At 40.5% G+C, this 21,597-nt stretch overlaps 2 protein-coding genes across 6 annotated transcripts in view; both read right to left on the bottom strand.

Annotated features, from left to right (window-relative positions):
• Positions 1 to 342: 342 nt before the first annotated feature.
• Positions 343 to 9,726, bottom strand: LOC148115830 (uncharacterized). 2 transcript variants are annotated; one of them, XM_087884236.1, is made up of 7 exons: positions 9,577 to 9,726; positions 6,844 to 7,416; positions 5,966 to 6,083; positions 5,767 to 5,846; positions 4,858 to 4,984; positions 1,787 to 3,178; positions 1,567 to 1,702 (listed from the first exon to the last, which is right to left on the bottom strand). In XM_087884236.1, the coding sequence occupies exons 2-6, from the start codon at positions 7,351 to 7,353 to the stop codon at positions 1,803 to 1,805; spliced, it is 2,211 nt and encodes a 736-aa protein (XP_087740362.1). In that variant the 5' UTR covers positions 7,354 to 7,416; positions 9,577 to 9,726; the 3' UTR covers positions 1,567 to 1,702; positions 1,787 to 1,802. The 2 variants fall into 2 exon arrangements, with proteins under 2 accessions (XP_087740361.1, XP_087740362.1); XM_087884235.1 differs by having other exon boundaries at positions 343 to 3,178.
• Positions 9,727 to 13,038: 3,312 nt separating this feature from the next.
• LOC132711712 (uncharacterized) overlaps positions 13,039 to 21,597 on the bottom strand; it is a 36,493-nt gene continuing 27,934 nt past the window's right edge. For 2 of the 4 annotated variants that reach the window (XM_087884210.1, XM_087884211.1), the window contains exons 2-6: positions 18,184 to 18,756; positions 17,813 to 17,930; positions 17,622 to 17,701; positions 16,752 to 16,878; positions 13,039 to 15,234 (exon numbers count right to left, since the gene is read on the bottom strand). In XM_087884210.1, the coding sequence (XP_087740336.1) occupies positions 13,616 to 15,234; positions 16,752 to 16,878; positions 17,622 to 17,701; positions 17,813 to 17,930; positions 18,184 to 18,693 (2,454 nt within the window). In that variant the 5' untranslated portion in view covers positions 18,694 to 18,756 and the 3' untranslated portion in view covers positions 13,039 to 13,615. Of the gene's footprint in view, positions 15,235 to 16,751; positions 16,879 to 17,621; positions 17,702 to 17,812; positions 17,931 to 18,183; positions 18,757 to 19,516; positions 20,216 to 21,597 lie in introns of those variants that run through there. The other 2 variants (XM_087884208.1, XM_087884209.1) reach the window with 2 other exon arrangements.

Raw genomic sequence — 21,597 nt, 5'->3', positions numbered from 1 at the left:
AAGGCGGTTTTTGCCCTCCCCAGGCTCTAAGAAAGCCTCTGGAGCCTGGGGAGGATGAAAAACGGGCCTACCAGGCCCACTGTGCCATCGTGTGCCAAAAGCGGGGGTTGCACGGGAGGTGGTGTCTGTGTGCATGCACGGCGGGTGGGGTGCATTGAATTATGGGTGTGGGAATGCGTGTGCACAACCCGCCTGCGCTCCCCCCGTTTTTGGCACATGACGGCAAAAAGGTTAGCCATCACTGGCCTATGTTAAGGATATTGTTGTTGTGTTACCAACCAGCAGAGTGTAGAGCACAGACAAACGTTGCTGAGAGCAATGAATAAGAGATGTGCAAACTGGTTTATCAAAAGTTTACTTTATAGTGAAAAAACAATCTCATAGTCTTTAAATCAATCCAAGTCTTTGCCAGTTAAATCAGTCCAGTGATACAAAATCTTCTTACCATACAAACAGTAGTTGGTTAGAATAACAAACTCACTCTGGTTCACAAACTACGATGGTAGCAGATCCATCCAACGATGATAGCACAATGGTAGCAACTCCACACACTATGGTAGCTTATCATCAACTGAATATGTTACAGTACCTTTCTTAAATACGTTTACAACCAGTGATTATCTAATTACAGCATGACTCAGCATTACAATGAATGAGCAGTAAAACTTTAAAGTCACACAATACATATTCATATTAAAGTCACAGAACACATATATTGCCTGGACAACTTGTTAGGCTCAAACCATATCTTAACAGCCTTCATACTTTTGTATATTTTATACAAAGTCAGCTTATTGCCCCCACAAACTGGGTCCTCAATTTACCTACCTTAGAAAGGATGGAAGGCTGAGTCAACCTTGAGCCTGGTGAGATTCGAACTTACAGTAATTGCAGACAGCTGAATGTTAATAACAGGCTTTAGTCTGCTGAGCTATCCAGGCTCCAGTTGCATTGTCCCTGGGTCATGTGAACACCTTTTGTGAGCTTCTGGCATGCAAATCCAATGGGGAAGCCAGATTCATTTCACAACAGTGTTACTAACTTAAAAATTACAGTGATTCACTTAAGAAATGGTGCAAGAAAACTTGCAAAATGAGGAAAAAAGCATTTAATAACTGTCTGGCTTGGCAACAGAAATATTGCACTCAATTGCAGTCATAAAGTGAAAACTACCTAGATTTTTATTGAAGCTCTTTCCACAGTTTCTTTATTGATATGGTTTCTCCCGTGTGTGGATGCTTCTATGGCAGGTAAAATGTTACTCCTTGCAAAGCACATTCCTCACTCCATGCATTCATATGTGGGTTTTTTCTCCAGTTTGGATCCTTTTATGGGAATTGAGATCACAATTCTTTCTAAAGCCCTCTCCACGCTGCAAATATTTATATAACTTCTATCTTGTGTGGATCCTCTTGTGGGAATTAAGACGAGTGCTGCAAGTAAAGGTCTTACGACAATACATACATTTATAAGGTTTTTCTCCTTTATGATTCACTTGATGGATAAGAGTCTTACAATAAGAGAAGGTCTTTCTACACTCCATGCATTGATACGGTTTCTCTCCTGTGTGGATTCTCTTGTGGGAATTAAGGCATCTTTCTAAAAGTAAAGGTCTTTCCACGCTCCATGGATTCATATGGTTTCTCTCCTATATGGATCCTGTTATGGGAGGCAAGATAACTACTCTTCCTAAAACCCTTTCTACACTCCATGCATTGATATGGCTTCTCTCCTTTGTGGATCCTCTTGTGGGAGGAAAGATTACTACTTTTACTAAAACCTTTTCCACACTCCATGCATATCTAAGGTCTTTCGCCTGTGTGGATCCTCATGTGAAAATTAAAACTGGTGCTACAAGTAAATGTCTTTCCACACTCCATGCATTTATAAGGCTTCTCTCCTATGTGGATCCTCTTATGGGTATTAAGATTATTGCTACTAGTAAAGGTCTTTCCACACTCCATGCATTGATATGGCTTCTCTCTTGTGTGGATCCTCTTGTGGGAATTAAGATTACCGCTACAAGTAAAGATCTTTCCACACTCCATGCATTTATAAGGTCTTTCGCCTGTGTGGATCCTCTTGTGGGAGGAAAGATTACTACTCTTCCTAAAACCTTTTCCACACTCCATGCATTTATAAGGTCTTTCGCCTGTGTGGATTCTCTTGTGGGAATTAAGACTGCTGCTAAAAGTAAATGCCTTTCCACACTCCATGCATTGATATGGCTTCTCTCCTGTGTGGATCCTCTTGTGGGAATTAAGATTACCGCTACAAGTAAAGATCTTTCCACACTCCATGCATTTATAAGGTATTTCTCCTGTGTGGATCCTCTTGTGGGAATTAAGATTACCGCTACAAGTAAAGATCTTTCCACACTCCATGCATTTATAAGGTCTTTCGCCTGTGTGGATCCTCTTGTGGGAATTAAGACTGCTGCTAAAAGTAAAGGCCTTTCCACACTCCATGCATTGATATGGCTTCTCTCCTGTGTGGATCCTCTTGTGGGAATTAAGACCACTGCTACAAGTAAAGATCTTTCCACACTCCATACATTTATAAGGTATTTCTCCTGTGTGGATCCTCTTGTGGGAATTAAGACCACTGCTAAAAGTAAAGATCTTTCCACACTCCATACATTTATAAGGCTTCTCTCCTGTGTGGATCCTCTTGTGGGACTTAAGACTACTGTTACAAGTAAAAGTCTTTCCACACTCCATGCATTTATAAAGTCTTTCTCCTGTGTGGATCCTCTTGTGGGAGTAAAGATTACTACTCTTCCTAAAATCTTTTCCACACTCCATGCATTTATAAGGTCTTTCGCCTGTGTGGATCCTCTTGTGGGAATTAAGACAGCTGCTAAAAGTAAAGGCCTTTCCACACTCCATGCATTGATAAGGCTTCTCTCCTGTGTGGATCCTCTTGTGGGAATTAAGACTACTGTTACAAGTAAAGGCCTTTCCACATTCCATGCATTTATATGGTCTTTCTCCCAAATCGGTTACTGGATGGTTTGGAAGCCAACTGACCAGAGGAAGATCTTTTTTAATTCCACTTTGATATTTCTTTGTTTCATCACTCTTTGGTTGCATCTGATCTACAAATTTCCTTTCCTCCCATTTCAAATGGATCGCTTGGTGTTCCTTCTTGCAATTCTTATTCTCTTGCCCATTAAAACCTTGAAGAAGAAAAAGAAAAACTGTAGCTGTAGGGGAACAATCAAAACTTTTCTTCTTAAATTTAGCCAAGAATCATCAATGTATTTCAGCTGTTTTGTTGGCAAACATGAAGAGTCCAAACGAAGATTATAGCAAAGGCCCATTTCCAAGTGATCCCCATATAGTTGGACTGGATCACAGTCCTTATCTAATCTTTGGCAGGGGACAATTCCACGGTACTACAAACTCCCGAAGTGCATTGGACACTGTTGCATACAGCAACATACCCACCATCTCCCAACTTCAATAAAAGTTTAATCTCCACTTGTCTGCAGAGCAGAATCTTTGAAAGTCAAAGGGAATTTCTGGATGGCAATAGCTCCCCACCCTCAATTTAGACTAATGCCAAATTCAGTACACAAGTGGGCATATCTCTAAGAAGGGAACATCCCTCTTAGAGGTCATCCGGTGAGTTATAGCAGCTCAGGGCCATTAGGAATCCAGTGACCAGGTTCAGGAGGGAATACCAACTCCTGGTAGCCAGAATTTTGCTCAAGAGAGGCCTCTTCCTCAAATTCCTCCTAATATCTTTTATGAAATATTTTCTATTTGATGAGCAGAAAGCTTTTTTTTTAAATTTACTTTATGCAAAAAGCCCGGGTATGCAATTTTTCCAATTTCTCTTTCAATAAATTTCCTTCTTCCATAAAGTCAGTTTGGTCAAAAGGTTAAGACACCAGGCAAAAACTAATAAATTTACAGACATTTCTAACATTCTCTTTTCACTTTATCATTATTGGGTACCCAGTGTAGATTAATGAGAAAAAAATGAATTTCAACAACTGTAGAATCATGCTGCAGCGTAACAAAATTGACAAAAGTAAAGGGAGTCTGAATACATTCTGAATGCATTCCATATCCTTCCTTTATTTTTTTTAAATAATAAAGGCAGCAGACAAACGCAATAGTCCTTCCTCCTGCTATTTTCCCTATAACAACCCTGTGAAATGGGTTGAGCTGAGAGAGATTGGCCCGAAGTCACCCAGCCAGCATTCATGCCAATGGAAGAACTAGTATTCACAGTCACCCTGTTTCTAGCCTGGTATTTTAACCATTTCCAAGTGTTTCCGGGTGTTTCGCTGCGCTCTGAAGACCCTGTTGTTCCGCCAGGCCGGGCTATTAACATAACGTTTTAAATTGGGGTATTTTAAATTTCTGGGATTTTAATTGGAGCCTAATTATTTAATGATTTTAAATTTTAATTGTTGTTTTGTTTCTGTGTTTTTAAATAGGCTGTACACCGCCCTGAGTCCTTCGGGAGAAGGGCGGTATAGAAATAAAATTATTATTATTATTATTATTATTATTATTATTATTATTATTATTATTATTATTGTTATTGTTATTGTTATTATTATTATTATTTGACCAACCTGACTTCATGAAAGAAGGAAATTTATTCAAAAAAAATTGGAAAACTGCATAGCCTACCTTATTAGATAAAAGAAATGGTTTTCCTTAAGAGAATGCCTTCTGCTCATAAAATACAAAATACTCATTCATGCTGCAGCATAATATAATTGAAAAAAGTGAAGGGGATCTGAATATTTTCTCAATGCACTGTAAATAAGTGATTTTTTTTCAGAAATAACTTTTAAACCTCTTCTCTATGTTCTTGGACAGAGAAAGGGATTCTTACTTAGGTAAGCCAGATTCCTGGAATTCTCCAGCATGACTTCTCCATGAAGCGCTTTCTGGTCAGCATCCAGTTGAGACCACTCCTCCTTGGAGAAATACACGGCCACTTCCTCAAAAGAAACAACATCCTGAACAAGGACACAAGTTTCCTTAGTAACAGATAATCCCAAGAATAATGGGATAATTTTATTCCACCAATTCTAGAAAAGAGATCTAGTGAACAAAATGGGTATCCTCTGCAGAATTAAGAATAAGGTCTCACCGCTTTTGGCTGATGGTACAACTAAATCATGGTTGATCAAGATGGAAGTGTTTGGAATGCCTTACGGTATAAGCAACTAAAATATTCTTGGTCAATGGACAGTTGGATCTTAAATCCAATACTTATCAGTTACTCCCATTTTTCCTAGGATGGGCAGAGCAAAATACTGGCAAAACCCAGCTGACATGTTTTCCAATGGCTCATTTTATACACTGAGGAACCAACGTACCCCAACTCCACACCTTCATGAAGAAGTTGGAAGAGCTTGTAATAGTACTCAATATGTCTATGGAGATTCTCAATCACCAGGTCACGGTAGTCCCAAAGATGCTTTTCAAAAGGCAAAAAAGAATATTTTCTTTATAATTGTGTGTGAGAATAACCCTGGGAGACAGAAGGAAGAGCCCCGATGCTGACAACAGTCTGGTTGATGAAATCTGATGGTGAAGGAGGAGGGGTGGAGAAAGCGACTCACAAAGGATCCCCTCAGAAGGGAGAAGGTAGGTAAACTGAGTGTGAATGTTCAATGACCTGATGTCAAATTCATATTCCTTAGAAACAGCAATTTTATACATTGAACTCTAGAACAAAATGAAATCCATCCAAGATTTCATTGGATGGACCTTTTCCGATCTTATTTCTCCTTACCTGAAATAGCAGTTCAGCTAATCCTTCATCTCCAGGACAAAGAGGTGATTGTAAAAAATCCAAGGACAACTTCCTACTCTCTATGAGTAAGAGAAAAATAGTGGAAGCAGATTTGTTAAAGAGAGAGACTCCTAAAAGTGGTGTGGAATAATCAGTTAAATGTTAAAATCTCACCTCACACAGAAAGAACTATACTTACCTTGCGTAGCATCTTGACTTTGATCTTTCTGGAAGTTCTCCCTGAACAGCAGCTCTTGAGAAGATCTGAATGAATCTTTCCCCCTGTTAGGATACTCAGTCACAACTTCCAGGGATTTCTGGACATGATGTAAGAGGAGAAACAAAGCAGGGGTGAAATCCAGCAGGTTCTGACAGGTTCTGGACAACCGGCAGTGGAAATTTTCAGTAATTTGGAGAACCGGCAAATACCACATCTGGCTGGCCCCCGAGTGGGGCGAGAATGGAGATTTTGCAGTATCCTTCCCCTGGAGTAGGGTGGGAATGGAGATTTTTTTTAAAAAATCTGATTTATATGCCGCCCTTCTCCGGAGACTCAAGGTGGCTTACAATGCATTAAGCAATAGCCTTCATACTGTTGTATATTTATACAATGTCAGCTTATTGCCCCAACAATCTGGGTCCTCATTTAACCTACCTTAGAAAGGATGGAAGGCTGAGTCAATCTTGAGCCTGGTGAGATTTGAACTTACAGTAATTGCAGGCAGCTGAATGTTAATAACAGGCTATTAGTCTGCTGTGCCACCAGGCTCTATTTTGCAGTATCCTTCCCCTGCCACACCAAGCCACGCCACAGAACCGGTAGTGAAAAAATTTGGATTTCACCATTGAAACAAAGGAAGAGCACAGAGATAGAAATGAATTATCATACTGCACCTTCAAACTAGCAGACCCCAATGTTCATTGCTGAAACAAAATGGAAGAATTACCCCAAATACATCCTCTGGAAGAATAGAACAGATGCCCTTAGGAATTAATAATCCCAGAAAATTCTGCCAGAAAGGAATTGACAACTTCAGAGAGATCCTCTTTAGAGCTGCCATGATTCCATTCTCCCACCTGCAACTCTTCCTGCATGTTTTCCTCCTCCTGAGTCAGCAAGAAGCCTTCAGCCAGGGACACCGCCTGGGAACTGGTCTCTGCTCCACACTCCCGCACCCATTTCGCCACCTCTGGGGAAAGGACAGCCAGCAATTGTTCCAGGAGCACCAGGTCCAGCATCTGAGCCTTGGTGTGTTTTTCTGGTTGCAGCCACTGACGACAAAGGTAGTGAAGCTGAGTGCAAACATCTCGGGGACGGCTCCCCTCCTGAAACTGCACTTTTGTGAAGTGACAGCATTGGACCTCTGAACTATTGGATGCCTCTTTGTGGCTCTTCTGCCCAGGACTTGCCCCATTCTTCCCACAGCTCCAAGGCTGAGCAGCTGAAAGGCCTTTTGTAACTTCTGTGTCTGCTGGGTGTTGTCCCTCCATCTTCTCTCTGGTCTCTAATAAAGCTCCAAAATGGACCCATGGATCTCCACAAGTCTTTCTGTTCACAAGAGGTCTGGCCAAATTTTCCAAGGCCATTCAGCTCTCTTCCCAGACAAGATTCTTAAGATTCTGGAAGAACCAGAAAATTTTTTGATGTATCTGAGATGGAAAAATGGGGAGGAGGGGAGGGAAGGGAAGATTAAGTAAAGAAATTTGTATGAACCCACCAAGGTTTGTGGGGAAATCTTATTAGTCAGCTTGCTCTCTCTACATATCGGAAAATTTGCCTTGAACCCTTCAGGATCAATGTCTATCAAAATATTGGAAAAATACATTTAAATATGTTTTTGATTTCTACTTCCTAGTTTCTATTAAAAATTTAGTTTTTATTTTTATGTCTTATTTTTATAAATTACTCTAGGCAGAAATTATACATAATACTCCTTCTTACTGTTTTTGCCCCAACAACAGCCCTGTGAAGTAGATTTAATGTGAATAAAGTAGGAATCATACAGGGTCAGTTACATGAACACTAAAGGACCCTCTCTATTCACATTATTATAAGGGAGAAATGTGCTTCTTTGGAGATTATATTAAAAATCAGCTAAATCCCATTATTGGTAATATATCTTCTGATGAGGCCTAGCTGTCACGGAAGGACAGCCATATGGAAAACATCTGAGGGGCCTCGCTGTCAAAGACACAAGGACATATATGTTACAAAGAGTTACTTAATCCAATAAACTTACCTAAGGACAGCAATAAATCTCCTTTATTAGTAATTACAGAACTAAGGAAGGTTGTCTAGCTAAAGATAATCTTATAAAACTAGAAAATAATGGTTTAGTAATTAGGAAGTGTCAATTATCATATAACAAGTGTATGTTAACCATATATGGAAAAATGCATGAGCTCACCGAATCCTTTGTCTTGGATATGTATAAAAGCCGTTGTATCAGAACTCTTCTTTTGTTCAGAATTTCAGGTACAAATCTGGCTCTGAACCTGCACAATAAACTGTATCTGGCTGACCCAGGAATGTTTTTCAGTCTTTCATTCCATAACAGATTGGGCTGAGAACTGGGATGGGCTCAAGCCTTTCATGCTGTTGTAGAATGAAGGGACCAAACAACATTCCTGGGTCAGCCAGAGACAGTTTTATTGTGCAAGGTTCAGAGGCAGATTTGTACCTGAAGCTTTGAACAACCCAAGAGCTGTGATATCTCTGTTTTTATACATTTCTAAGACAAAGGATTCAGTGAGATCATACATTCTCCATATATGGCTAACACACACCTGTCATATGATAATTGACACATTTCCTCATTAGTAAACCATTATTTTTAGTTTATAAGATCTTTAGCTAGACAACCTTTCTTAAGTGCTGTGGTTGCTAATGGGAAATTTACTGCTATCCTTGGGTAAATTTATTGGATTAAGTAACTCTTTGTAACATATATGTCTTTGTGTCATTCACAGTGAGGTCACTCAGATGTTTTCATTTATGGCTGTCCTGACATCTAGGTCTCATCATAAGATATATTACCACTTAATGGGGTTTAGCTGCTTTTAATGTAATCTCCAAGCAAGCACTTTTCTCTCTTATAATAATGTGAATAGAGAGGGTCCTTTAGAGCTCATGTATCTGACTCTGTATGATTCCTTTCTTTTATCCACATTAATGCCAAAGGTTGGACTAGAAGTTAATCTCCTGGTTTCAAAGCCTTGTGCTTTCATCACTGAGCCAAATGGTCTCTCTGGCTAATCATAATTTAATACAATATAATTTAAAAGACAGTTTAATAGCATTTCTATTCCTGCATAGTTTAAGAAGTCCTTGTGCACCTTGCACCCAACTTGCACACGGAGTTGAAGCCTTGCATGCAAAGCCAGCAGGAGGGACTCCGACCGCTCGCTTCTCTCGGCCTAAGAAGGGGAAGGGAGGGAAACCCCTTCGGAAAACGGGGCCATGAAATATGCAGGAAACTGTCCAGGAGTCACGACTGACTTGGAGGCACAAATCTCTGTTTTGCAGAGACGACCTCTCCTCCTCTCCCTCCATGCAAAGCTCTTCCCGTCGAAATGGATTGTAAATCCTCTTTTCTGCGACCCTGTTTTTTTTTTCCCCCTGGGGGCAAATGGAAGGGCGCGAAGCTTTGCTTTCTCCCCTGCCTGGTCCTTGCATGCACAGGGACGGCAGGGGAACATGGGGCCAATGGCTCCCCCTCCCCCTTTCCACGACTCCGAGCCTGAGGAATGTGAGCGTCCAGCGCGGGAGAAAAGTCACCCACCCACCCAGTCACTGAACCCCCCACTCACGTCTGGACCTCCAAGTCCAAGTCTTCCCTGCAGCCTCTTCCCTCCCCTGAAAGGCTCCTCCGGGCACTGGAGAACCTTTCAAGCCTCGGGAGTCTCGCACCCCTCTGGACTTGGGAAAGAGACCGGCGCATGCTCAGTTCTCTCGTAAGCGAGGGAGGGAGGGAGCTGCACCGCTCTTCGAGGGCGCCCCCTAGAGGATCCTGTGTGCATTGCGAGAAGGTCCTGCAAGGGCTCAGGACGTCATGTTCCACACGTGTCTGGGATGATGGGCATTAAATTTGAAGGAAAGGTTCCCTCTAACATTGCCTATCTAGAAAGGAAGTGGCCTGTCCGGCAGGCGTCAGTTTCTAGATTTTCCCTCTTTTTAATGCCTAAGAACGGTCTGTGATCTTGTGAAGATTGAGAAAATCTTTGTGGAGACTCAAAAATCCCTTTCCTGAAGAGCAGCTTCTCTGAAGGGTCTCCAGGGATTCCCAAGAGAAGGCCTCAAAAATGAGGAAAATCCTGTCAGAAATGGCAGGGCGGTCAAAAGACAAGGAAGAAAAGTCTCTCTATGAAACCCAGCCTGTGTCTTGTGGCTGATGGCAAACTCAGCCTTGAAGTGAGGGGAGATCAGGGGGCTGGCAGACACAGGGAGGAAAGTGAAAGGTTGAGGAAATTTGAGATTTGTATTGATTTTTCTTTAGTGAGTTCAATTATTACAGCTGCCATTCTAAATTCAGGCCTCTGCTTAGCCAAGGAAACACTAAAGGCAGCCTGTAATACTGAGAATAACCATACGTCCCAATGAAAATGAAGCATTAAAAGAAAATTCCCAAAATTGAGTGAAAGCTCAAAGTTGTGCACCTTTAAATTTTTTTACCTCAAAACAAGCTGCCATGATGGAGAAATTAAGATTGGGAGAATAAAGTCTCATATGTGACTAGAGAAAAAGTGGAATCACAAAATGAAGGAAAGCAAATACTGAAAAATGAATATAAATCTCAAATACTACGAGGCAAAAAAAAAAGAGAGAGAGATGAATAGTTTTATTTTGGTTGTTGAATAGGCAATACACCTCAGGAAATTTGAGTAGGAACCTTAAGATCTTTGGAGTAAAAGAAAATTTTTTCTAGTCAAATGTAAAGATGATTTTACCCTTTCCTGAAGCTAAAATCCCTACTAAGTCATTCATGCCCTAGTCACTTCCCGTCTTGACTATTTCAACAAGCTCTATATGGGGCTGCCATTTGTTGTAAATCAGAGGTCCAGGCTTTTGCTCTGTTTCAAGATGTTTTCCAAAATGTCTCTAAGATATCTCTCCCGGTCTCCCTGAGAGCTTTATTTTTATAGTTTTACACAAGCAGATAAAAGGTAGCACAGTAACAGGGTTCTGGTTGGATAACTTATTCACCCCCCTCTCAAGATGCCGTCCTCTCTAGGTGAGATTATCCGTCCTCTCTAGGTGAGATAATTAAGGCCTCAAAAATGAGGAAAATCCTGTCAGAAATGGCAGGACGGTCAAAAGACAAGGGAGAAAAGTCTCTATAAAACCCAGCCTGTGTCTTGTGGCGGATGGCAAAGGGGCTCAGCCCTGATACTTAGCCCAACAGAAGTATTGAGGCAACAAGAAGAGGTTTCAGATAACCTCTAATAAAAGTTGTGCTTTTTTTTTATCTAAAAGATACTTGAAGAATAACATCATAGTTGTGTTTGATATTTGAAACAATATAATAAAAACAATTAGAAATATTTCTACATGCAGAGAAGACCTTTGAGTATTTGGACTTGGCAAAAACCACAAGCAGGATTAGGGATTCACCGTGTTCTGGTTTGCACTAGAAAGGCATCTAATTGCAGACTACATATGGCAAGGGAAGAAGGCAAGAATTAAATTAAAGCACCAACAAGACTCAAAAGAGAGAGGAGGACTGGCACTGCCCGATTGGGAAATCTATTACAAAGCATCTGTATTAATTTGGATCAAGGAGTGGATGGAACTCAAAAACCATAGACTATTAAATTTGGAAGGATTCGATCTTCAGCAAGGATGGCATGCCTTCCTATGGGAGGGCACAGACAAAAAACATGAATACTTTCAGAGTCATACAATCAGACATGCGCTATACCAAACATGGCAGAGTATTAAAAAGGCACATTATAACAAAATCCCGGAATGGTTGTCAACAATGGAAGCCCAGATCTATCCAAATGCCGTGGACTATAATAAAACGAAAACTTATAAAGATCTGTTAAATATCCGGGGGGAACTAAGAACGAGGCAAGAACTAAAAGAGATGGGTACAGACATTGACTGGTGGCTGTATGCACAAATAAAATCAAGATACAATAAATATTCAGCTCAATTTGAATTCCAAAATGGTCAAACCGAATTAGACAAAATTTTGCAAGGGACACAGGACAAATTGATTTTAAAAAATCTATAATTACTTACGAGGATATAAATTAGAAGAAGAGGTAGTGAAAGAAAATATGATAATTTGGGCAAAAAATTTCGGTTATAGTATTCAATTAGACAAATGGGAAAAACTATGGAAAATAAATTATAAATTGACAATGTCTGTACCCTATGAAGAAAATCTCTACAAAATGTTTTATAGGTGGCACTTGCCACCAGCCAGATTGGCAACAATGTTCCCCGGCACGCCACCAACATGTTGGAAATGCAAACACCACAAAGGCACCTATTATCATATGTGGTGGACCTGCCCAATGGCGAAACAATATTGGCAAAGGATCAAAATACAATTAGAGGAAATAACATGCCAAAAGATAGAACTAAGACCAGAAACCTTCCTACTAGGTATAGTGAACGGACACTACGAAAAAGAAACAACATACTTAATCATATACATGATAACAGCAGCACGAATACTATACGCACAACATTGGAAGAGTAGTGATATACCAACACCAGATAAAGTAATTAATAAAATTATGGAATGTGCGGAATTAGATAGACTCACCAAGGAACTACAAAACAGGGAAGAACGTGATTATTACTTAGTATGGGAAAAGTGGTATAGTTAGTTGAAAGATAGAAAAGAGATGAAGTAATAGGAAATAAACAAAATGACCAAATATAGAAAGATGAAAACAAAGTACAGACATAGGTCAATAAAGGACAATTGTAGATAGATAAAAAGAAATGACCAAACAAGGAAGAGTCAAAATACAAAGAAAAATGTATATTACAGTTGCGATAAACTGGACATGTATTGAATTTGGTGTTTACATGTTTTTATGTTTTGTACGTCTTATTCTGTTCTGTTTGTATTTATAAATAAAAATTGGGGAAAAAAAAGAAATATTTCTACATGCAGAGAAGACTCTTCGAGTATTTGGACTTGGCAAAAACCACAAGCAGGATTAGGGATTCACCGTGTTCTGGTTTGCACTAGAAAGGCAATTTATGAATGCATATCTAAGAAGGTAAACAATTTATTTGAATTATTTATTTAGTTTTATTTTATTTATTCAATTTATATGCCCCTCTCCGAAGACCCAGGGCGGCTCACAATACACTCAAAAAACCACTATAAAAAAACGTAAAAATTAAATTACTCAAATGGTACTTGTATCAGATTTTAGACAACTATAGGTAGTCGTCAATTTACTACAGTTCATTTCGTGATTGTTCAAAGTTACAGCAGCATTGAAAAAAGTGACTTATGACCATTTTTCACACTTATGGCCATTGCAACATCCCCAAAGTCACCTGATCAAACGTCAGATGCTTGGCAACTGATTTATGACAGTTGCAGAGTCCCTGGATCATGTGATCACCTTTTGTGAGCTTCTAACAAGCAAATCCAATGGGGAAGCCAGATTCACTTCATAACAGTATTACTAACTTAACAACTATTGTGAGTCACTTAACAAATGTAGCAAGAAAAGTCGTCAAATGGCATAAAACACAATAACTGTCTCGCTTAGCAACAGAAATTTTGGCCTCAATTGCAGTCATATGATGAGAACTACTTGGAAAAAAAAAAGCTCACAAAAAGCCCTCTCCACACTGCAGACCTTTATTTGACTTCTATCTTGTGTGGCTCCTCTTGTGGCGATGCAGATGACCGCTATAAGTAAAGCTCTTTCCACACTCCATGCATTTATAAGGTCTTTCTCCTGTGTGGATCCTCTTGTGGGAATCAAGGTTATTGCTACGAGTAAATGTCTTTCCACACTCAGTACATTTATAAGGTCTTTCTCCTGTGTGGATCCTTTGATGGATTATAAGGGACTCAGAATAACAGAAGGTCTTTCCACACTCAATGCATTTATACGTTTGTTCTCTTTTGTGGATCCTCTTGTGGGAATTAAGACTACTCATAGCAGTAAAGGTCTTTCCACACTCAATGCATTTATAAGGTCTCTCTCGTGTGTGGATCCTCTTGTGAGAATTAAGACTACTGCTTAAATAAAAGGCCTTTCCGCAATCCATGCATTTATAAGGCTTCTTTCCTGTGTGGATCTTCTTGTGGGAATTAAGACTACTCATAGCAGTAAAGGTCTTTCCACACTCAATGCATTCATAAGGTCTCTCTCCTGTGTGGATCTTCTTGTGGGAATTAAGAGTACTCATAGCAGTAAATCCCTTTCCACACTCAATGCATTTATATGTTCGTTCTCCTTTGTGGATCGTCTTGTGAGAATTAAGACTACTCATAGCAGTAAAGGTCTTTCTACACTCAATGCATTCATAAGGTCTCTCTCCTGTGTGGATCCTTTTGTGAGAATTAAGACTACTGCTTAAATAAAAGGCCTTTCCGCAATCCATGCATTTATAAGGCTTCTTTCCTGCGTGGATCTTCTTGTGGTAATAAAGAGTATTGTTACAAGTAAATCCCTTTCCACACTCCATGCATTTATAAGGTCTTTCTCCTGTGTGGATCCTTTGATGGATTATAAGGGACTCAGAATAACAGAAGGTCTTTCCACACTCAATGCATTTATAAGTTTGTTCTCTTTTGTGGATCCTCTTGTGGGAATTAAGATTACTCATATCAGTAAAGGTCTTTCCACACTCAATGCATTCATAAGGTCTCTCTCCTGTGTGGATCCTCTTGTGAGAATTAAGACTACTGCTAAAATAAAAAGCCTTTCCGCAATCCATGCATTTATAAGGCTTCTCTCCTGCGTGGATCTTCTTGTGGTAATAAAGATTACTGTTACAAGTAAAGGTCTTTCCACACTCAATGCATTCATAAGGTCTCTCTCCTGTGTGGATCCTTTGATGGATTATAAGGGACTCAGAATAACAGAAGCTCTTTCCACACTCAATGCATTTATACGTTCGTTCTCCTTTGTGGATCCTCTTGTGGGAATTAAGATGACTGCTACGATTAAAGGACTTTCCACACTCCATGCAGGTAAATCGTTTCCCTTCTGAATGTGTATTTTTATGAGAAAAGAGATTATCGGATATATTGAACCTCTTTGTACACTCCATGGATTTATATGGTCTTTCTCTCTTATTGATCGCTGTATGGTTAGGAAGCCAACTGACCTGAGGAAGGCCTTTTTTAACTCCACTTTGTGATTGCTTTGTTTCATCACTCTTTGGTTTCATCTGATCTACAAATTTCCTTTTCCTCCCTTTTGAATGGATCGCTTGGTGTTCCTCCTTGCAATTCTTATTGTCTTCTCTATTACAGCCTTGAAAAAGAAAAATGAAAACTGTACCAAGAATAGGGGAACAAGCAAAACTTTTCTTCTGAATCGTCAATGTATTTCAGCTGTTTTGTTGGCAAACATGAAGAGTCCAAACAAAGATAACAGCAAAGACCCATTTCCAAGTGAAATGATCCCCATATAATAGGATTGGATCACAGCCCTGATTTAATCTTTCATATGGGACAATTCCATGCTGCCAAAAACTCCCAAAGTGCACTGTAAACTGTGTCATAATGGGGCAGCAACATACCCAGCACTTCCCAACTTCAATAAAAGTCTCATCTCCACTTGTCTACAGAGCAGAATTTTTGAAAGTCAGAGGGAATTTCTGGATGGCAATACCTCCCTACCCTCAATTTAGGCTAAAGCCAATTCCAGTACACAAGTGGGCATATCTCTAAGAAGGGAACATGCCTCTCGGAGGTCATCTGGTCTTCGTTATAGCAGCTCAGGGCCATCGGGAACACAGTGACCAGGTTCAGGAGGGAATAACGAATCTTGGTAGCCAGGATCTTGCTCTGTCCATTCAGCCTCTTCCTCAGAGTCTTCCTAATATCTTTTATGAAATGAGTATTTTGTATTTCATGAGCAGAATGCTTTTTGAAAAAACAAACAATTTACTTTATGTAAAAAGCCAGGCTATGCAGTTTTTCCTTCAATATATTTCCTTCTTCCATAAAGTCAGTTTGGTCAAAAGGTTAAGACACCGGGCTAGAAACTAATAAAGTAACAGGCATTTAAAAAAAAAATACTCTGTGATTCTTGGGTACCAATAAGGAGAAAAAAATGAATTTCAACAAATATAGAATCAAGCAGTAGCATAACAAAATTGATAAAAGTGAAGGGAGTCTGAATACATTCTGAATGCATTCCATATCCTTCCTTTATTTTTTGTAAATCAAGGCAGCAGACAAACCAAAATTTTTTCTTCCTGCTGTTTTCCATACAACAATCCTGTGAAATGGATTGGAGAGAGTTTTGGCTCAAAGTCACCCAGCCAGCATTAATGCCTAAGGCAGAACAAGTACTCACTCACAGTCACCCAGTTTCTACCCTGGTGTCTTAACCCTTTGACCAAACTGATTTTATGGAAGGAGGAAATTTATTCAAAGAAAAACTGGAAATCTGCAGGTTGTGTCTATGAAGAAGATAATTTTGACTCACTTGGTGCTTTACTGTTTTATCCCATGTATAAATATTTTTCAGCAATGTAATTGTTGAAAATTATTTCATCTTATTTGTTTTGATGAAAAAATAGCATCATGCTTTTTTAACACTTAAGAAAAAAAAGAAAAGAAATTGTTTTCTTTAAAAAAATGCTTTCTGCTCATAAAACACAAAATAACCCCTTTCAACAAGTGTTGAATCATGCTACAGCATAACAAAATTCTACAAAGTCAGAATGCTTTCTGAATGCATTGTATAGAAATGATTTTTTCCCCCAGAAATAACATTTAAGCCCCTTCTCTACATTCCTGAGCACAGAAAAGAATTCTTACCCAGGTAAGCCAGATTCCTGGAATTCTCCAGCATGACTTCTCTGTAGAGCACTTTTTGGTCAGCATCCAGTTGAGACCACTCCTCCTTGGAGAAATACACGGCCACTTCCTCAAAAGACACAACATCCTGAACAAGGACACAAGTTTCCTTATTAACAGATAATTCCAAGAATAATGAGATAATTTTCTTCCACCAATTCTAGGAAAGAGATCTAGTGAATAAAATGGGTATTTTCTGCAGTATTAAGAATAAGATCTCACCGCTTTTGGCTGATGGCACAACTAAATCATGTTTGATCGAGCTGGAAGTGTTTGGAATGCCTTATGGTATAGGCAAAAATATTCTTGATCAATTGACAGTTGGGTCTTAAATCTACTACTTGTCAGTGACTCCCATTCTTCCTAGGATGGGAAGAGCAAAATACTGGCAAAACCCAGCTAACATGTTTATCCATTGAGGGACCAACGTACCCCAACTCCACACCTTCATGAAGAAGTTGGAAGAGCTTGTAATAGAACTCTATATGTGTACGGAGATTCTCAATCACCAGGTCACGGTAGTCCCAAAGATGCTTTTCAAAAGGCAAAAAAAGAATATTTTCTTTATAATGGTGTGTGTGAACAACCCTGGGAGACAGAAGGAAGAGCCCCGATGCTAACAACAGTCTGGTTGATGAAATCTGATGGTGAAGCAGGAGGGGTGGAGAAAGCGACTCACAAAGGATCCCCTCAAAACGGAGAGTGTGAATGTTCAGTGACCTGATGTCAAATTCATATTGCTTAGAAACAACAATTTTATACATTGAACTCTAGAACAAAATAAAATCTATCCAAGATTCATGGACCTTTTCTTATGTTTCTTCTCCTTACCTGAAGTAGCGGTTCAGCTAATCCTTCAACTTCATCAGAAAGAGGTGATTCTAAAAACTCCAAGGACAGCTTTCTACTCTCTGGGAGAAAGAGAAAAATACTGGAAGCAGATTTCTTAAAGAGAGACACTCCAATAAAGCAGAGCAAGAGAATCGGCTAAATATTGAACTCTCACAGTAAGAGCTTGTTACCTGGAGTGGTGTCCTGAGTTTGATCTTTGTGTAAGGTCTCCATGAACAGCAACTCTTGAGAACATTTGAATGAACTTTTCCTGTTCTTGGGATACTCAGTCACAGCTTCCGTGCATTTCTGGACATGATGTGACACAAGAAAAAAAGGAAAAGTACACAGATAAAAATTATCACACTGCATTTTCAAACTAGCAGGCCTCAATGTCCATTGCTGAAACTCAAAACAGAATGGAAGAATTGCCCCAAATACATCCTCTGGAAGAATAGAACAGATGCCCTTAGGAATTAATAATCCCAGAAAATTCTGCCAGAAAGGAATTGACAACTTCAGAGAGATCCTCTTTAGAGCTGCCATGATTCCATTCTCCCACCTGCAACTCTTCCTGCATGTTTTCCTCCTCCTGAGTCAGCAAGAAGCCTTCAGCCAGGGACACCGCCTGGGAACTGGTCTCTGCTCCACACTCCCGCACCCATTTCGCCACCTTTGGGGGAAGGACAGCCAGGAATTGTTGCAGGAGCACCAGGTCCAGCATCTGAGCCTTGGTGTGTTTTTCTGGTTGCAGCCACTGACGACAAAGGTAGTGAAGCTGAGTGCAAACATCTTGCGGACGGTTCCCCTCCTGAAACTGCACTTTTGTGAAGTGACAGCATTGGACCTCTGAACTATTGGATGCCTCTTCGTGGCTCTTCTGCCCAGGACTTGCCCCATTCTTCCCACAGCTCCAAGGCTGAGCAGCTGGAGGGACTTTTCTAACTTCTGCATCTGCTGGGTGTTGTCCCTCCATCTTCTCTCTGGTCTCTAATAAAGCTCCAAAATGCACCCATGGATCTCCACAGGTCTTTCTGTTCACAAGAGGTCTGGCCAAATTTTCCAAGGCCATTCAGCTCTCTTCCCAGACAAGATTCTTAAGATTCCTGAAGAACCAGAAATTTTTTTGATGTATCTGAGATGGAAAAATGGGGAGGAGGGGAAGAAAGGGAAGAGAAGATTAAGTTAAAGAAATTTGTATGAACCCACCAAGGTTTGAGGGGAAATCTTATTAGCCAGCTTGCTCTCTCTACATCTGGGGAAATTTGCCTTGAACCCTTCAGGATCAATGTCTATCAAAATATTGGAAAATACATTTAAATGAGTATTTGATTTCTACTTCCTAGTTTCTATTAAAAATTTAGTTTTTATTCTTATGTCTTCTGTATTACTTATGTAAATTACTCTAGGCAGAGATTATACATAATGCTCCTTCTTACTGTTTTCCCCCCAACAACAGCCCTGTGAAGTAGATTGGGCTGAGAACTGGGATGGGCTGAAGGCTTTCATGCCAAAGGTTGGACTAGAAGTTAATCTCCTGGTTTCAAAGCCTTGTGCTTTCATCACTGAGCCAAAGGGTCTCTCTGGCTAATCATAATTTAGTACAATATAATTTAAAAGACAGTTTAATAGCATTTCTATGGCTGCATAGTTAAGAACAAGTCCTTGCACCCCTTGCACCCAACTCCTTACACACGGAGTTGAAGCCTTGCAAATGGAAGGGCGCGAAGCTTTGCTTTCTCCCCTGCCTGGCCCTTGCATGCACAGGGACGGCAGGGGAACATGGGGCCAATGGCTCCCCCTCCCCCTTTCCACGACTCCGAGCCTGAGGAATGTGAGCGTCCAGCGCGGGAGAAAAGTCACCCACCCACCCAGTCACTGAACCCCCCACTCACGTCTGGACCTCCAAGTCCAAGTCTTCCCTGCAGCCTCTTCCCTCCCCTGAAAGGCTCCTCCGGGCACTGGAGAACCTTTCAAGCCTCGGGAGTCTCGCACTCCTCTCGACTTGGGAAAGAGGCCGGCGCATGCTCAGTTCTCTCGCAAGCGACGGAGGGAGGGAGCTGCACCGCTCTTCGAGGGCGCCCCCTAGAGGATCCTGTGTGCATTGCGAGAAGATCCTGCAAGGGCTCAGGACATCATCTGGAATGATGGGCATTAAATTTGAAGGAAAGGTTCCCTCTAACCAGTGGTGGGATTCAAGTAATTTAACAACCGGTTCTCTGCCCTAATGATTTCTTCCAACAACCAGTTTGCCAAACTGCTCAGAAGAGTAACAACCGGTTCTCCCGAAGTGGTACGAACTGGCTGAATCCCACCACTGCCTCTAACATAGCCTATCTAGAAAGGAAATGACCTCTCCAGCAAGCATCAGTTTGTAGATTTTACCTCTTTTTAATCTCTAAGAACTGTCTGAGATCTTGTGAAGATTGGGAAAATCTCTGTGGAGACTCAAAAATCCCTTTCTTGAAGAGCAGTTTCTCTGAAGGGTCTCTAGGGATTCCCAAGAGGAGGCCTCAAAAATGAGCAAAATCCTGTCAGAAATGGCAGGGCGGTCAAAAGACAAGGAAGAAAAGTCTCTCTATGAAACCCAGCCTGTGTCTTGTGGCTGATAGCAAACTCAGCCCTGAAGTGAGGGGAGATCAGGGGGCTGGCAGAGACACAGGGAGGAAAGTGAAAGGTTGAGGAAATTTGAGATTTGTATTGATTTTTTCTTCAGTAGTTCAATTATTACAGCTGCCATTCCAAATTCATGCCTCTGCTTAGCCAAGGAAACACTAAAGGCAGCCTGTAATACTGAGAATAACCATACATCCCAATGAAAATGAAGCATTAAAAGAAAAGTTCCAAAATGGAGTGAAAGCTCAAAGTTGTGGACCTTTAAATTTTTTTACCTCAAAACAAGCCGCCATGATGGAGAAATTAAGATTGGGAGAATAAAGTCTCATATGTGACTAGAGAAAAAGTGGAATCACAAAATGAAGGAAAGCAAATACTGAAAAATAAATATAAATCTCAAATACTACGAGGCGAAACAAAAAGAGAGAGAGATGAATAGTTTTATTTTGGTTGTTGAATAGGCAATATACCTCAGGAAATTTGAGTAGGAACCTTAAGAGCTTTTTTGCATTGGTGCAAAATGCAGTGGTCCATATGGTTTTGTGCAAATCCCATTGTGCACATGCATTACCTTTCCTGCGGGAGCTGCATTGGCTGCCGATTTTCTTCCGGGTGCAATTCAAGGTGTTGGTTGTCACCTTTAAAGCCCTTCATGGCTTGGGACCAGGTTATCTGAGAGACCATCCCTTGCGAGTCACATCTACCCGACCCATCAGAGTGGGCTGGCAGGGAATGGTGCAGGTCCTATCCCCCAGGGAGATACATCTGGTGGGACCCAGAAGGGCCTTCTCTGTGGGGGCCCCCTCTCTGTGTAACATCATCCCCCAAAGATTTGAATGGCCCCCACTCTAGGACTCTCCCAGAAGGAGCTGAAAACCTGGTTCTGCCACTGGGAACCCAGAGCGGGATGGAGCACATTAAGTGGCTCATGTGAGGTGCTGTCACCATGGTAGGGGGTTATTTTATTATATTAATTTATTATATGACTCTTCTTCAATAAAAGAATAAAAGAAGAGTTTTATTGTTTTTATGAGGTTTTATATTTTGTAAGCCGAAAACAGTCAGAGAAGGGGCTCAGCCCTGATACTTAACTCAACAGAAGTATTGAGGCAACAACAAGAGGTTTCCGATAACCACTACTAAAAGTTGTGCTTTTTTTTTATCTAAAAGATACTTGAAGAATAACATAGTTGTGTTTGATATTTGAAACAATATAATGAAAAACAATTAGAAATATTTCTACATGCAGAGAAGACCTTTGAGTATTTGGACTTGGCAAAAACCACAAGCAGGATTAGGGATTCTCCGTGTTCTGGTTTGCACTAGAAAGGCAATTTATGAATGCATATCTAAGAAGGTA

The sequence above is a fragment of the Pantherophis guttatus genome, chromosome 2 (genome assembly GCF_059756535.1).
Source record: "Pantherophis guttatus breed Tessera chromosome 2, ASM5975653v1, whole genome shotgun sequence".
Classification (NCBI taxonomy): Eukaryota; Metazoa; Chordata; class Lepidosauria; order Squamata; family Colubridae; genus Pantherophis; species Pantherophis guttatus.
The sequence above is the reverse complement of the archived record's forward strand: the minus strand, read 5'-3'. Positions and strand labels throughout refer to the sequence as shown.

Excerpts from the sequence above, each read along its gene's own strand:
- LOC148115830 (XM_087884235.1), bottom strand. The coding sequence starts at position 7,353 with ATGGCCTTGGAAAATTTGGCCAGACCTCTTGTGAACAGAAAGACTTGT. Across the intron at positions 5,847-5,965 it reads AAGTCAAGATGCTACGCAAG|AGAGTAGGAAGTTGTCCTTG; the intron begins GTAAGTATAGTT and ends TCTTACTCATAG. Across the intron at positions 4,985-5,766 it reads TAGCTGAACTGCTATTTCAG|GATGTTGTTTCTTTTGAGGA; the intron begins GTAAGGAGAAAT and ends GTCCTTGTTCAG.